The sequence below is a fragment of the Paramormyrops kingsleyae genome, chromosome 10 (assembly GCF_048594095.1).
Source record: "Paramormyrops kingsleyae isolate MSU_618 chromosome 10, PKINGS_0.4, whole genome shotgun sequence".
Lineage (NCBI taxonomy): Eukaryota > Metazoa > Chordata > Actinopteri > Osteoglossiformes > Mormyridae > Paramormyrops > Paramormyrops kingsleyae.
In genome coordinates, this window is record NC_132806.1 from 29,006,114 (window position 1) to 29,022,619 (window position 16,506).

Sequence of the window (16,506 nt, forward strand, 5' to 3'; positions counted from 1 at the left end):
TCATTGAACGACATGCGATATTATTGCAATATATTGAATTCATATTGAAAATGAAATGCCAACTCACCTCCTTTGTCACGTGACGCCCACCAAAAATGAAAAAATGCATTGCAATGCAATGATTCATATTTTCCTAATAATTTCATAGAAAAATTAGTTATAGTCTAACTTCTATGTACATTTGCAAATAAATAATTAAAATACATGGGAAAAAGTTCGTTATTCTTCCGATTTTGCATAGGCCTAATGTTTAAGGTACGTTAACGTGCGTAAATCCAGGGTGAGGTATTAGAGATTTCAGTTAATGAGTTTAAATTTAAAATTAATTTCAAATGAATTCGGCACGGCGTATAGATACCTACGTTATTTTAAGAAAATTAGCAGCAATAGTTTAACTAGATCCATATCATGTGTAAGAACAGTAAGAAATAATGTTGAATTTAAAGTTTTACCTAAAATGTGGAACGACGATCCTATAAATTAACACCACAAAATAAGATGTGTTGGTAAAGGGGTCAACACCAAGGTTAATTCTTATGGATATTTTGATCAATATTCATTTTTTAACATGGACATTGGATTATTTATCAATCAAAATATTTTGCCACGGACACAGACAATTACATCGCGTCACGGACTAAGTTGTCAGTATACGGACAATTTGACGGTCCCTGTTCTCAGTGCACGTAAGTTCTTGTCAGCTAGCTTTGACAAATGTAAAAAGTACTCCTTTATGCAGAAAATCGTCATTTTTAAGTGACACTGATGCCGACACTCGATTTTCTCTCATCGTCCCAAAATATGTTGCGACTCGTCCCACTGTTTTTAGGTGATACTTATGGATACAGACAGATTAGACAGACAGACACATAGATAGATCTCACCTATTACTGGCAAATTTCCGTTCCTTAATTTGGGTGATTTTGCATGACCAGCTTGTCTGCTTTGCATTCGCGCCAGGCGCTTCAGTTTCCGTGTTACATCACTTACATTAATACTTGATGTGAATATTACTCGCTTTGCACCCGACTGGCTGTGTGACGGGCGGACGGGAGAAACGGCAGGATCAGGAATGACAGGCACTTATAGAGTTTCGGAATGGGAGCGCGGACGGGTTCTCTAAGAGAGCGTCATGGCACCATCATATGCACCGTCTAGCATCTGCACTTGAGTATCATAGGTTTATTCAGTCCATGAACGGTATTAAATAGAACAAAATCTGCATATAACCGTTTCCAAGCATGTTCTTAAAATACGTGACCTAAATGATCCAAAGTAAATATAAAAGAACCTTCATTATGTAATTTTACTAATGCTAAGAAATGCATTTCCTTACATGATAATTCAGTGATAAATTAAGGGAAAAAATGATTGCATTAGATTAAAAAATGACAAAATAAAGCAGCGTAAAGTGCACTTAAATTTTTGTAAAGTTTTTTTTTATATACAAAAAAAAAACAGTCAAAAGGGAAACCCAATTTAATGGTATTGGGGATTCCTTAAGGGAAAAAAAAACATTTTAAATTAATGCCACAATTCTATATGACAACATCACTCATCTAAAACATCTGGAAAACAAAGGCCAGCACTAGAGCAGGGAACAACATGTGACTCTCAGAATATGAAAGGTTATTATGAAGGTATAAAATGTTCAACAGTTCATTCCAGGGAAACCCTGGCAAAATACTGAGCCTAGCATGGTCCCCAGCACCACGCGCAGTCTGGCAGAGTCCCCGTCCTGTGGGACGGCGTCGGACACTGCGCCCGGCGGAAGCAGGGACAGCAGCCGTATCAGACACCTCATACCTCCACCACATCCTGTCTTCTCTTGAATCCGAGAGAAGCGTGCTCTCTCTTTCTCCACGTACACCCCTCCGTGACAAGAGTGAGCCGTCCGTTTCACGTCTGCTGACGACCCCACGTGTGAACAAGGCCTCCGACAAATCACGTTAAGACGGGAGGAAGGAACTCAGCAAGTCAGTCACGTTACCCGGGATCTGAAACGTGCAGCAGAGGCGGACCATGCTCTGCGCGTTGCCCTGTCTGTCAGAAGCACATCCATGCCTCACTCGTCCCTCAACATGCACATGAACCAGCCAGGCCCCACACTCGAACCACATATCCACAAAGTGCAGGAATTCCTCCTACTGCGGCTGGCTTTTTAGCAAAGTCCCGCACCCAAATGCTGCGGATATGATCGACATTAAACGGCACATCCTCTGGCTTAAACCCTAAACCCAATCAAGTGCAATGATTAGGCTACAAGAAAAAAAAAACACCTCAGCGCCGCCTTCTGCTGGCACTGCTTGGGTATTGCACTGCAGAGACAGCGGCAGCCAGGACAGGATGCGCTCCCTTCATGTGAGTCGCGCTCATCCCGAGCCGCATGCAGTTTAGCCCTTTATGACGCACTGCAAGCTGCACGCCTGTCAGCCGCGCATGTGAGTGCACGCGTTTGCGTAAGCGCACAGTTGCAGGCACAGTGTTCAGCCTGATGGCACAGCTGCACACACCTGCGCACAGCACCTTGTCCTCCTTCGCACTGGCCGTCCCTTGTCACTGGATACAGCTTTAGGCTTTATTTCTTCTTCTTTTTTCATTTTCATTTTTGGCACAATATATATGTACATGATATTAATAACAACAATAATAATAATCATAATGAAGAAACTAATGATAGCAGTCATAATAATACTCTACACCAGTGTTTCCCAGTCTGGTCCCCGGGGACGGTCCGTGTTCTCGCTCCCTCCCAGCTCCCTGCCAGACAGTCCACATTTTTGCTTCCTACCGGGAGCTGGGAGGGAGCAAAAACGTGAACTGTCTGCAGGTCCTCGAGAACCGGATTGGGAAACACTGTTTTAGGATGTGCAGTCCTGCAGTCTCAGCTCCGCTGTTCCTGGTCAGCTAGGCTGCTCTTGCCCTCTGCCCGCCCGTTGGAGCCGCGCCCGTGGCTGAGGGCCGGGCTGGACTGGGTCTTACGCAGGTACCCGTCTGGGGCCTCGCCGCCCAGGATGTAAGCCTCGATCTTGTCCAGGTCGTCGCTGGCTGCCCTCAGTTTGGTCTGCAACAGGGTGACGTACGTCTCGTACCGACTTTTCTGCGGAGGGGGGAGAGAGTGAATCGGGGGGGACTCAGAGGACGGCTCAGCAAACGGGACAGGACAGGCTCAGAACCCTTTTAAGACAGCACACAGACAGCACATTAACCCCTCACCCTGTTCACTGTTGCTTTCCCTGTACCCACCAGCAGGTGGCACAATGGCCTGGCTGCTGAGCAGAAGTGTGCTAACACCATGACGTAAGGGAAGGGTCTGTAAGTGCTGGGGGTGGGGGGAGGGGGCAGCAGATGGAGATTAATAATCTGGTGTTTTACCCCCAAGGATGCCGTCTGAGGCTCCAGCAGAGCCAGTAACTGTGTCCTGTGTGAAAGCACACAGCACCGATTGCTCAGAAAATACCCCATTCTGAAAATGACTCACACTGCAGCTGTAAGTGGCTTTGGGTGGAACAATCTGAAGCGAATGTGATACTCGCATTATTTTGCAGTTTTTAGGCAGCGCTCTGTTATGTTTTCTTGTTTAAATTTTACAAGTGCATGACACTGATTAGATAACTGTTAAATAATTATAATTCTTATTTATATCGTTATAAAAATGACTCACTTCGAATGTGAGATAGTGCTCCTTCAGCCTGTACTCCTCCGACTCCTTGGTCTTCAGAGTCAGGTCAGGGGGATTCCGGCTGTGCTCTTCCACCTCCAAGGTGATCTGCTTCAGCTTGGTCTCATGGGACCTCAGCTGCTCCTCCTGCACCAGCACACCGACAAACAGACCACAGAACAAAGGAAGCTGGCACTTACAGTAATGAAAGCACCGACCAGCACTGACAGCAATGGAAGTACCAGCTGCCACTGACAGCAATGAAAACACTAAACAGAACTGACAGCTATAAAAGCTTGGACTGGATCCACCCGGCACTGACAGCAATGACAGTACTGACCAGTGATCTGACAATACTGACTGCAATGACAGTACTGACCAGTGATCTGATAATACTGACAGCAATGACAGTACTGACCAGTGATCTGTTCAATACTGACAGCAATGACAGTACTGACCAGTGATCTGATAATACTGACAGCAATGACAACACAAAAAAGTTATTTGGTGGCTTATAATTTGGCACCTGGACAAAACAAAGTGACATCATTGAAAATGCTGAAAAGTGTGAATTTTGTGAATAGTAGCTCGTCCACAGGATTCCATGCGTCTTAACTCGATTTCAGTAACTTAAACATTCATCATGTTTTTTATACAACCCTCATTCCAAAAAAGCTGGGAGGCTGTGTAAAATGCAAATAAAAACAGAATGCAATGATTTGCAAATCATATAAACCCATATTTAACTGAAAATAGAACACATACAACATATCAAATGCTAAAACTGAAAAATGTTATAGTTTTATGACAAATATATGCTCAATTTGAACTTGATGCCAGCAACACATTTCAAAAAAGTCGGGACGGGAGCAACAAAAGACTGGAAAAGTTGTGTGATGCTAAAACAAAACACCTGTTTGAATATCTCACAAGTAATTAGGTTAACTGGTCAGTAAGATAATTGGGTATAAAAAGAGCCTCCCAGAGAGGCAGAGTCTCTGATTGGGTATAAAAAGAGCCTCCAAGAGAGGCAGAGTCTCTGATTGGGTATATAAAGAGCCTCCCAGAGAGGCAGAGTCTCTGATTGGGTATATGAAGAGCCTCCCAGAGAGGCAGTGTCTCTGATTGGGTATATGAAGAGCCTCCCAGAGAGGCAGAGTCTCTGATTGGGTATATGAAGAGCCTCCCAGAGAGGCAGAGTCTCTGATTGGGTATAAAAAGAGCCTCCAAGAGAGGCAGAGTCTCTGATTGGGTATATAAAGAGCCTCCCAGAGAGGCAGAGTCTCTGATTGGGTATATGAAGAGCCTCCCAGAGAGGCAGTGTCTCTGATTGGGTATATGAAGAGCCTCCCAGAGAGGCAGAGTCTCTGATTGGGTATATGAAGAGCCTCCCAGAGAGGCAGAGTCTGTGATTGGGTATAAAAAGAGCTTCTCAGAGAGGCAGAGTCTCTGATTGGGTATAAAAAGAGCCTCCCAGAGAGGGAGAGTCTCTGATTGGGTATATAAAGAGCCTCCCAAAGAGGCAGAGTCTCTGATTGGGTATAAAAAGAGCCTCCCAGAGAGGCAGAGTCTCTGTGCAGTGAAGATGGGGAGAAGTTCACCAGGTTCTGTGAAAGACTGCGTGGGCACATACTGTAGTGCAACAATTTAAGAATAATGTTCCTGAACGTGACATTGCAAATCTGGAAATTTCATCATCTACAATACATAATATTATAAAAGATTCAGAGAATCTGGAAAAATCTCTGTACACAAGGGACAGGGCTGAAAAGCAATATTCGATAGCCATGATCTTCGGGTGGTCAAGAGGCACTGCATTAAAAACAGACACAATTTTATAGTGGAAATCACTGCATAGGCTGAGGAACACTTCCAAAAACCACTGTCTGTGAACACAGGTCGTCATTGCATCCACAAATGCAGGATGAATCTGTACCATGCAAAGAAGAAACCAGATCTAAACATGATCAAGAAATACCACTGACTTCTCTGGGCCTGAGCTCATTTAAGATGGACTGAGGCAAAATGGAAAACTGTCCTGTGGTCTGATGAATCAAAATTTCAAATTCTTTCTGATAATCATGGATGCTGCATCCTTCGAGGTAAAGAGGAGAGGGAACATCCAGCTTGTTATCAACAAACACTTCAAAACCCAGCATCTGTGATGGTATGGGGGTGCATTAGTGCCCATGGTTTGGGTACATCTGGGAAGGCACCATTAATGTTGAACGATATATACAGGTTTTGGAGCAACATGTGCTGCCATCCAGATAACGTCTTTTTCAGAGAAGGCCTTGTATATTTCAGCAACACAATGCCAAACAGCATTCTGCTCATATTACAACAGCATGGCTCCGTAATAGAAGAGTCCGGGTGCTGGACTGGCCTGCCTGCAGTCCAGACCTGTCACCCTTTGTTGCATCATGGTGTGAAAAATACGACATAGGAGACCCTGAACTGTTGAGCAGATGAAATCCTATATCAGGCAAGGATGAGACAACATTTCACTTTCAAAACTCCAGCAACTGACCTCCTCAGTTCCCAAACGTTTACAGAGTGTTGTTAAAAGAAGAAGTGAGGCAACACAGTGGTAAACACGCCCCCGTCACAACTTTTTTGAAACGTGTTGCTGGCATCAAATTCAAATTAAGCATATATTTGTCACAAAACAATAAAATTTCTCAGTTTCAACATTTGATATGTTGTTTTTATTCTATTTCCAATTAGATATTGGTTTATATGATTTGTAAATCATTGCATCCTGTTTTTATTTACATTTTACACAGCATCCCATGTCTTTTGTAGCATGCAGGACAGGCTACGCTTCTGCAGGCGATGTTTCCCCTGACAGTTTCACGCATCACGGTGTCGGAATGAGAAATTAAAGGAGAATTTTTTTTGTGAGTTTTGCGAAAGCTGCAAACAAGACACGAAAGCCAGCAGATGACACACAAAACATTCAGTAACTATCAAATGCATAAAATATATGTACAGTGCTGGTTTGGAGAACGCCAAGTGTGTTTACGCGGCCTCTCATGTGATATCTCGCAGTGACCTCACAGTGATCTTTGTATCTCGCGTTTCTTGTATCTTTTCACTTCACTTCGTTCCGCTCGCCAAGGGTACCGAGACGACCGCGATATTACGTGGTTTTTCCAGATCGCCTGGGGGGGGGGGGGGGGGGGGCAGGCTGTGCCCCTATCCCCTGAAATGTGGAAGGGTCGAATGTACAAACTTGTGTGTGATTTACGGTTTGTTATGTGCGTTTCTCACAGCAAACCAGACAAACACACACACACACGGGAGCTGGTTACCATAGCGACATCTTATGGCTGGCGGCTCTACAGAGAGAGAGAGCCGAAAGGTACGGATAGAGCAGAGGAGGGAGAAAGTGAGAACACCTATAGCTGGCGTGCGGTTAGCGAGGACTCAGGCGCATGACGAGTGGGCGTGCCGTGATTAATGTCGGAGTCACCTGGCTCAGTCTGGTCGAGGACGACGGCAGCAGGGGTCTACAGAACTTCTTCATGGAGCCGATGGCAGCGGGAAAGGCGGGGGCTGAGAACAGCGCCGCCACCAAGTTAATGCGCAAAATCCACGACATCATCTCCTCTTCGCTCCTAACACAAGTGAGAGAGCAGAGAGGTCTTTACACCTTTGCCACTGATACATAGAACATCACCAAAGAGCAGCCCGCAGACCCCATCCCCCAGGGCTCAGTGCTGCCTTATTAAATGCGACCTTTTCATTTTGTGTCAGTGTACGTCGTGTACTGGAGCCTTACGGGGCCTGGAACAGGAACACTCTCCAGTCCGAGGTCTTGAGTTTGAGCACGTTGGGCTTCTTGCTGTAGTCGCTGGCTCTGGTGGCGAGGGCGTGGTGAATCCGTACTGCGTTTTTCAGATCGACCTCAGACAGATCCTTGTCTGGTTTGTACTCATCCTGTCCACAAGGGGGAGACAGACTCCTTTAGACGTGACTATAAATTTAGTATTCTGTACCTTTTTTCTAATTAGCAGATACTTTTGTTCAAAGCAAAGCACTAGGGAGGTAAATCATACATTACAAACATAACAATATGCTAAATAATCCTGCTTGGGTTATGTGGTTATAATAGTTACCTTCTGCAGGTAGAGGATCGTGCCTTTTAGCACAGCGTAGAACTTCTTCCAGCCTCTGCGACCTCTTGGAGCTGAAAGTGGACATTTGTAGAGTGGTTATGCCCCCCCAGCCCTTAGTGACCCCACCCACGTCGCCCAGATGCGGCCCCCCTTACTGCCCCTGCCGCCCCCTGACGTGGCCCCCCCTTACTGCCCCGGCTGCGGCTCCCCCTTACTGCCCTTGCCGCCCCAGACGCGGCCCCCCCTTACTGCCCCCTGCCGCCCCAGACGTGGCCCCCCCTTACTGCCCCCTGCCGCCCCAGACGCGGCCCCCCCTTACTGCCCTTGCCGCCCCAGACGCGGCCCCCCCTTACTGCCCCCTGCCGCCCCAGACGCGGCCCCCCCTTACTGCCCCCTGCCGCCCCAGACGCGGCCCCCCCTTACTGCCCCCTGCCGCCCCAGACGCGGCCCCCACTCACTGCGCTTGCCGTCCATGTCGGCGTGGCTCTTGCGGGTCAGGACACCGTGCTTGTAGGTGATGGCGTTCAGGAGGAGCGGGATGGCGATGAAAGGGTTGTTGCCATCTGTGACCCGTGCCACCCGCTTACCTCCGCAGTCACACTGCTCCTCCACCAGCTCAGACAGGGACTTCCGCAGCTCCTCTTCTTCACTGTAATCACGCATGCACATTCATTTCCATGTACAGTATAGGAAGTGGCATGTGTTTCCTGTATCTCAGATACCCTAGAACAGTGTTTCCTAACCAATAGTGACTATAAACTAATCTGTTAAAATGTTACAGTAAAATGAATCCTATGTATTGTACAATATTACCAGTCTGCTGTAATAGACTTATAGAAGGTATTGAATTCCACAGAGTAGCTGCTTGATCAAACCAAACCTAGTAATCCTAAACTTCATAAAACAGCACCCTCTAGTGGGGCAGGGGTGCAATACTGAAAAAGTATTGAATGGTACTCACATTGCCCACTCCAGTTTTTCATTCTTTATTGAACTGTACAGGACCTATGAAAACACAAGGAGGCAAATGACATCAGATCCACATGCTGCTCTCAGTTACTCTGTCTGCCCTGTGCCTCAGATAGAGCTCCAGGGTGACCCTGCCATACATACAGAGACCAGGATAGAGATGTATTCTTACCTCACCCAGAAACCACGCATCCTATAATACCAGAACTCAGGGGAAACATATACATGCTGTGGCACACTGACATCCTGGGGATCAATTATGAGAACAGTACAGAGACTCTTATCTCACACTCTTCTAACCACTTGTGAAGAAAGAAAAAGAAAAGCTTAACTTAAAGACAGTGATACCACATGAACCATTTGCTGTTTTATTTGACCCCACTAGATGGTGCTCTTGGTTGCTTTCGGGCATGTGTTGAGCTCCTTTTCGAACAGAGAGCACCATCTAGTGGGGTCAAAAAAAACACAGCAAATGTTTCATGAAGCATAATTTTGGCCATCACCACTTAAAAATAATTATCTTAGATGCCCATGTCACAAAGTATGCAGGGCTTGGTTTTAAGGGAAAATGTAATCACTGAATTTATTCTAATTTATTGTAGCAGAAATCTGTGGAAAATGCTTATTTTTCTTTCGTGATTTTACAGCATGGTCTGAAGCCAGGAGCTGGCATTTTTACTGTATGGTATGTACTGAGAGCATTAAACCTCAACTACACAACCCATTTAGTCTCATTATGCTGAGGGAAGGAAACAGCAGAAATCGGTAGGGCAGGGGTGACCAAGCTTATCCAAAAAGGTTTTTGCTGCAACTCCGTAATTAGATTACTAATTAGAGGACTGATTGGATGAAGATTCCGCAGACCTGGGTTTGAACTGCTGCCCTAAAGGTGACCCCAAAGACCTGCATACACACCGGCCCTTTGAGGATAAGACTGATCACCTCTGGGGTAGGGGGACCATCTCTCTGTAAATATCAGAATTTAGGGGAACATCTATCGACTGGGGACAATCAGGAATGCATTTTTTTACACTGATCAACAAAAAAATGGTTCTTTAATGTCAAAGAGAAATCAGATCTCTACGTGATATAATAACAAATGTAAAACGAAAATAAATGTCACAATTTAGTACAGTCACCCCTGGCACAAGCAATTGTCTTGAGCCTGTGGATGGGTCTCTACCAGCTTTGCACCTCAAGACAGAGCGATTTCTTACTATTATTTCTTGCAGAGCTGCTTATGCTCTGTTGAGTTTCATGGGGACCGTGAGAGAAGAGCCAATGGCTGGAGGTCCGCACTCCGACTTGGCCACTGCAGAACACTAACTCTAACACTAACACTAACTCTAACACTAACTCTAACACTAACTCTAACACTAACTCTGGTGTCTTTAAGTCATCCCTGTGCAGCTTCAGCTTTATATCTGGGGTCGCTGTCATGCTGTCGCCAGTTCCCCTGCAGGATCTCCCCATGTTTTGCTGCATTCATTTTACCCTGCACCTTCACCGTCATTCCAGGGTCTGCAGCAGAGAAGGTTCCCTGCAGCGTGACGCTGACACCACCAGGCGTCACCGTGGGGACGCTACGTTCTCGGTATGTGGTACAAAATATAGTGTTTGGTTTCATGACCAAACAGCTCGGTTTTAATCTCATCAGACAACAGAACCTTCTACCACTTGATTTCAGGTTCTCTCACATGCCTTTTGGAAAATTCTAGCTGACATGTCATATGGTTTTTTTTCCCCTCTTTGCCACTCCGGGAAGAACCGTCATGCGCCTCTCCAACCTCAGACGCAGATCCCCGGCACTCCGTCACAGCTGTCAGGGGACTCTTGGTGGCCTTGCTCACCAATGCCCTCCTTACACGTTCGCTCCATTTCTGAGGCCAGCCTGCCCTCGGTAGATTAAAATAATGGACGTGACTGCAGTGTGAGAGATATTCAGTGACTCTGAGAAAAATAACAGTCATGGAGTTATCTGATGTTCCTTTGTCTCCATGGTGCGGTTCTTGCCAAGAAGTTGATGGAACAGTAGTTGGACCTTTCAGATATATGCGTATTCATACTACAGCCACTTAAATAACCTTGACTGCACGCAGATGATCTCCGTTTAACTCATTACACAGTTTCAAAAACCAACTGGCTGCACTAGTGATGATTTAGGTGTCATATTAAAGATTATTTTGAGTTTTCTGTTTATAATTCATTTACATACTGTTGTAGTGTTTTTTCACTTTGACATTACAGAACCTTTTTTTTGTTGATTAGTGTTAAAAAAAACCGTACAATTAAATTCAATGTTGTGAAACAGCAATACAAGTCCAAAGGAGATGAATACTTTTCATAGACACTGTGTATGATTTGCGATTTATACAGCAAGCAACATTCCTACAACCCCACATATTCATATAAATTTAACTGAAGTGAATAAATGTGACATTTCCTGATGTTCCTCCAGAGCAGCGTGAGCTAGTTCTACCACGTTTCGTATGTCGGTCCCTCTCTGGAACAAACGAGAAATTGGACATGGGTAACTTTGACCCATTTTCTGTGTTACGTGGCCAGCGAGAAAACCCCGGTGAGATTATGACATCAGAGCATGACAAAGCAGAAAATTTAAAGAGACGAGCTGCAAACACTGCTGGATTATTCTGACGCTCAGACAGGTCTGTAGTCAGTCAGCAGGCCGAACATCAGGAGATGTTTTTAAACGGCCATCAGCTCAAGCGGCAGGTACCACTGTGGTCCTCTGAGTTTAAAAATGAGGACTGGCTGTCGGCTCCTAACCCACCACGTCAGCGTTACTGGATAACCAACCGAAAAATGGGTGAAAGTGTAAAAACCGAAAGGTTGTTTTGCAAGGCAACGTCAGTCCGTTACCTATTAATCTTCGATGTACAGTATGTGTGTATTTAGGCAAGTTGATGTCCATACAGATGTTGGCTCGTTCAAATATAAACAGGTGCTTCAAAACAGCATCATAACAATAAATCTACCGCGTTAAATTTCGCTCTTGTGGGCTTTCCCGTAAAAATGCTCTGATTTACCGATTGTTACAACGAAGAAAAAGGTAACAACATTCCCTGAGCGCCTGCTGCGGGGACTCAGGCTGCTTGACGTAACTAATTCTCTTTCAATTAAAGCGCAGGAGACGTTCATAAGTGAAGCGCGCTCCTTCGGAAGGTTTAATTAATGCCGCCTGGCCTGCAGCCACGAGCTGCGTCTTCCAGAGGAGCCTCATCAGTGGAGGCGGACCCAGGAACAGCCGGGTGGGCAGATGCTTTTCAGCTCCGCTGCCGCCGCCACCTCCAGCCGCCACGCGACAGACTGCGGAGCCGCTCGCATATTTAGGTTAGCGCGTACTGGGACTCAGAAACGTAATGACTCATATCATACGGCCGCCGCCTCTTTGAGGGATCCGAGCGAGTCACCCGTCGCCTTTACCGAGATGCCTCTCGAAAGCCTCCTTTTTTCGCCACGATGCTTCCCTTCGTGAAGACTGGCTGTCGGACGCGTCGTGTGCCGGTCTGACTGACTGTTTCTTAACTACGGTGGCTAAGGAGCCACTACAGACATCCCTGACCTCCTTTCTGTGGAAGGCAGAGAATTCTAAACAAGGGTGGAACACAGACTGCAGTACCTTTAATAAATCCTTCGGAAAATCAGCACTGTCGTTCAGGCCATCCAAGTTACTAATGAACTGTTGGCAAGACATCTTCTTCCCGATATTCTGCAATGCAGAGACACACACGCGCACAGTCAGGTTAGAGAGAGGTTTGGCTCTCAGTCTCTCCAGCCCCTTAGTGACCCAAGTTCTAGTGAAGAAGGCTGGACTTACCACCTTTCAGGGTCCAGAAGTAGCGTTAAAAGAAGACAGAGGTAAAACATTAGGACAAAATGGGGGGGGGGACGTGTTGTGAGCAGAATCCATTTGGGGGGGGGGGGCAGATCAGTGTGCTGACAGGGATGTGTCAGTCTTTGTACAGGTGGGAGGCGTGAGTAAGAGCAGGTCTGCAGCCAGGTGACGACAGCGAAACCATTCTGGGAGCCGCAATGCACCTGACAGCCAGCAGATGGCAGCAGAAACGTATGTTCGCGCAAAGAGGAGAGAACGTCAGCTCAGGTCAGACGCGGCCGAAAGCAGGGTATACGTACATGGCCGTGCAGATCTGTGTTGAGCAGCATGAGGGCACAGGTCAGCGTGTGCACGCCGTCTGAAAGAGCAAGAGAGCCTCTTTGTAGGTAAGGCTGACACACAATGTCTGCACTCGCGACGACTGGGGGGCCAGAGGGTACCGCTGGGAGAACCTCAGCATGAGGGGAAGCCTTCCAAAGCGGGAACGGAACCACGGTGTCTCAAGCAGAGCCGTCAATTTTAAAAGGCAACAAAAACTGAACCGAAGAGGAAATTTCCAAAACTCACCCAGCCCACAGGATACAGGAAGATCTCTGTGGACTTAGTGAGTTGTGGAAATTTAATGACAGCTCTTTGATGGATTACCTGAGGACTGAGTTTTGGTACCTAGTACAGTAATGCAGTAAAATCAGGAAGCTGCAGATCAAAAGCCTCTGAATCGCTGGGATGCTTCCCACCGTAGAGACTGGCTGTCCAGAAGCCTGACTTTAGGTCACTGGCAGCCTTGTCTCAAAAACAATACATGCACTGGGTGAGTGATAGAAATTTACTGTCCAATTATTCTGTAATTGAGCTGTGAAGCCCTTTTAGGCCGAGAAGAGCAGGGGGGGTGGGGGGGGGTGAAGAGCAGGCTTGCCTTCGGACGTCAGCGTCTCAGGGTTGCAGCAGCAGAACCTCTTGGAGAAGTGAATCAGTATACGCTCCCTTTCCTGCGTCTCACCCATCAGTGGAAAGGCCTTCAAGAATGTTCTGGAAGGAAGATGGAGCAGCGTGACGCCCCAAGGAACCAAGCGTCACAGCAACATCCAAACTGAACCTCACAGATTACAGAGTATCCCCAGGAACCTTTAAATGTACATTATAAATTCTGACATTTTTCCTTTTTCGTGGTTTCCTTGTATCATTAACAATTCAGTTATTTATGTACTTATACTGTAATGTAATGTAACCTTGTTGTGAAAGGTGCTAAACCATAAAAAAGTTAAATGGATTTAGCAAAAAAAATCCAGCAGCACAAATAGGGGTGTAAGCTGAAGCTCTGTCTCCAGAAATCATTTCGTGAGATGAGAGAAAAGTGCAGGTGATCTCCTCACCGAAGGGCCTTATCCAGGGGCATCCCCGTGAAGTCGAAGAAGCGCAGGTACTCTGCCGCCACCAGCTGGCTGAACTCGTTACTGCAAGAGACAGATGTACGGTGAGGGGGTGGGGCCCACGACGTCACGCAAAACAAGGCCCAACACTGCAGCTGAAGTCCAGGGGGTCCCGACAAAATTCAGATAACAGGTGAAATAAAGACGTCAGGGGGGGAGCAGAAGCACGGGGGGGGGGGGGGGACATAGAGACGCACTTACGCAGCGAGACGCAGGTGTAAATGGAGGCGTTATCGCGTAGGGGAGGCGGCGGGGGAGGGACACGACCGCTTGGGGACACTGCGGATGCCGCACTTACTTCTTGCCGAGGTGTCGAGCCACGTCACAGCGCTTGAAGCCCTCCAGGTGGAAGAGCCGCTTGGCCAGGCGTTTGGCGGCTTCGCCGTCCGCCCGGCAGCCGTTGGCCAGCGTGTCCGTGCTGCCCTGCTCCGCATCCGAGTCGGACAGGACGTCCGCGAGGTTGGCGTCGCTGCAGAGGGCATAGGCGGTGGGTGCCGTTAGTCAGGCCCGTCACTCCCGCAGCGCGCCCCCCCCGCCCCGCCCCACATCACGGCTTCTGGGGGTTTAATCGGTATCATCATCTCGGTGCGTGTCATGCAGCACCTGTTTCTCTAATTCACCGAAGGAAACTCGGCCGAAAAGCGACAAAATCGTAACTAATAACAATACTGCTGGATGATGAACGAGCGATTATAGGCAACGCTGCACTTTCATACATTACTGCATTCCATTAGCAACAATTAAAGCTCGCCATGAATTATAACGCATTCTGTCGCAGCAGCAGTGTGGGAACCTTTAAATCTGGCACATTCACTCCATTAATGATCAGCTGCTACTGCAAAATGAAGCCTTTAAACAAATCTAAGGGTGCAAAGCATTTCACAATAAAAAGAATAATATGCCACAGAATGCAAAGCTAATACACTTAACTACCTGCAAAAAAGATTTTAAACCTCAAATACCCCCACCCCTCTTCCCCCGCCGAAATGGAACACCCCTCCTGTTCATATTTTCATTAGTCATATCTGTTTATCACATGACGCTTATCTCAAATAGCAAATGATTTGTCCAAAAAGCCCATCAAATCCGCAGCACTAATTTCACATACATGAAAAATAACGCAAAAGCGCAAATTGACGAAAGCTAAAAAAAAAAATTCAATACCAGGACATCAGTACATTACGTTTTGAAGGAATTATTCACACTGGCTCCTTACTGCCTTCATAAAACAATCTATCTCCATCATAGCAGATGTAGTTTCCTTAAATGTGAAATATGCAAGAAGTCGTCCACCACCTTCTCTGCGGTCAGCTTTACATCATCAGGAAAATTAGAGGAATTTCCCTGCATGATCTGGCTTCCTCTGTCCATCCATAGCATTACCACACAGCACATCACACCGGAATCTATATCATTTATAAATTCAGGCACAAATTTAAGTTGTTAGAGAAGGTAGACATGTAATTACACTGATGATGTAAGGGCGGGGGGGGGGGGGTGTCTCTGTAAATTGTGAATATTGCGTGGTTGTCTGTCATCAAAAGTAGCACTCAGCTTTTTTGGAAGTAGACTAAGGGTCTGAAATACTTAACCCTAAGAACAGATTACAGATTACTATGAGATTTCGAAACGGAAATGAGTTTTATACACAGCATACAGGCCTGTGCTGGACCATCACACTTAGTTTCGCATTCAGTCCCGCAGCCTGGCTAGTCACAGACGTCCCCCTACAGCACAGAAAACACCATTCAGGGAGCCTGATTAAGTGGATGAATGGGCAGGCGTGTGAAAGCGCCGCTGAGAGCTGGCACGCCGCCCGAGGTGGACCCCGTATACGGCTGGGCGCTTCCTGAGGCTGCGGCCACCGCTACTCTACGTGAATAAGCAGTTACTGAAAATGGATACATGGAGTCGAGCCAGGAAGAGGCTCCCCATACATCATTCCGGTACAGCCTTAGCTAAGAATGTAAAACTAATGTAAGTCGTGATTTAGTGCCCGGTCTGTCTGTGTAAAGGTATTACCCAGTATATATATCTGCAGTGTATCCATCCGCTTTCCATAAACCGTTATTCATTACAGGGCAGCAGTGAGGCTGACACTTACCCCGGGAGACACGGGGCACACGGCAGGAGGGCAGCCTGTCTGTCCCTCACAGGACACACACTTTCATTCCTATGGGCATAACCCTAACCCCAACAATGACGACCCTAACCCCCACCCTGCCCTAACCTTAACCATAAGTAGCCAAACAAAATACTCTTTGCATTTTTAGTTTTTTCATAGCAGTCACCGATTTTTATAAAATAGAGTTTTCCCTTATGGGGACCAGGAAACCGGTCCCCATATGGGAAAAAAAACGGATATTTATCACGGATAGGTAAACCCGCTCGCGCACACACACACACACACACACAGTGGCCAATTCAGAGATGCCTATTCACTTAATTGCCTATTTTCGGATTGTGGAA

At 46.6% G+C, this 16,506-nt stretch overlaps 1 protein-coding gene and 1 long non-coding RNA gene across 4 annotated transcripts in view; one reads left to right on the forward strand and one right to left on the reverse strand.

The window, feature by feature from the left end:
- The first annotated feature begins 327 nt into the window (after nt 1-327).
- Nucleotides 328-11,057, forward strand: LOC140593333 (uncharacterized). The gene is made up of 3 exons (XR_011993634.1): nt 328-686; nt 10,270-10,345; nt 10,517-11,057. It is a non-coding gene; the product is annotated as an uncharacterized lncRNA (long non-coding RNA).
- psd2 (pleckstrin and Sec7 domain containing 2) overlaps nt 1,423-16,506 on the reverse strand; it is a 37,911-nt gene continuing 22,827 nt past the window's right edge. For 2 of the 3 annotated variants that reach the window (XM_023797699.2, XM_072717650.1), the window contains 12 exons: nt 14,336-14,506; nt 13,981-14,061; nt 13,524-13,636; nt 12,907-12,965; nt 12,392-12,481; nt 8,744-8,787; nt 8,241-8,431; nt 7,783-7,853; nt 7,446-7,603; nt 7,137-7,281; nt 3,665-3,808; nt 1,423-3,100 (listed from right to left, as the gene is read on the reverse strand). In XM_023797699.2, the coding sequence (XP_023653467.2) occupies nt 2,885-3,100; nt 3,665-3,808; nt 7,137-7,281; nt 7,446-7,603; nt 7,783-7,853; nt 8,241-8,431; nt 8,744-8,787; nt 12,392-12,481; nt 12,907-12,965; nt 13,524-13,636; nt 13,981-14,061; nt 14,336-14,506 (1,483 nt within the window). In that variant the 3' untranslated portion in view covers nt 1,423-2,884. Of the gene's footprint in view, nt 3,101-3,664; nt 3,809-7,136; nt 7,282-7,445; nt 7,604-7,782; nt 7,854-8,240; nt 8,432-8,743; nt 8,788-12,391; nt 12,483-12,904; nt 12,966-13,523; nt 13,637-13,980; nt 14,062-14,335; nt 14,507-16,506 lie in introns of all 3 variants that reach the window. The other variant, XM_023797700.2, reaches the window with a different exon arrangement.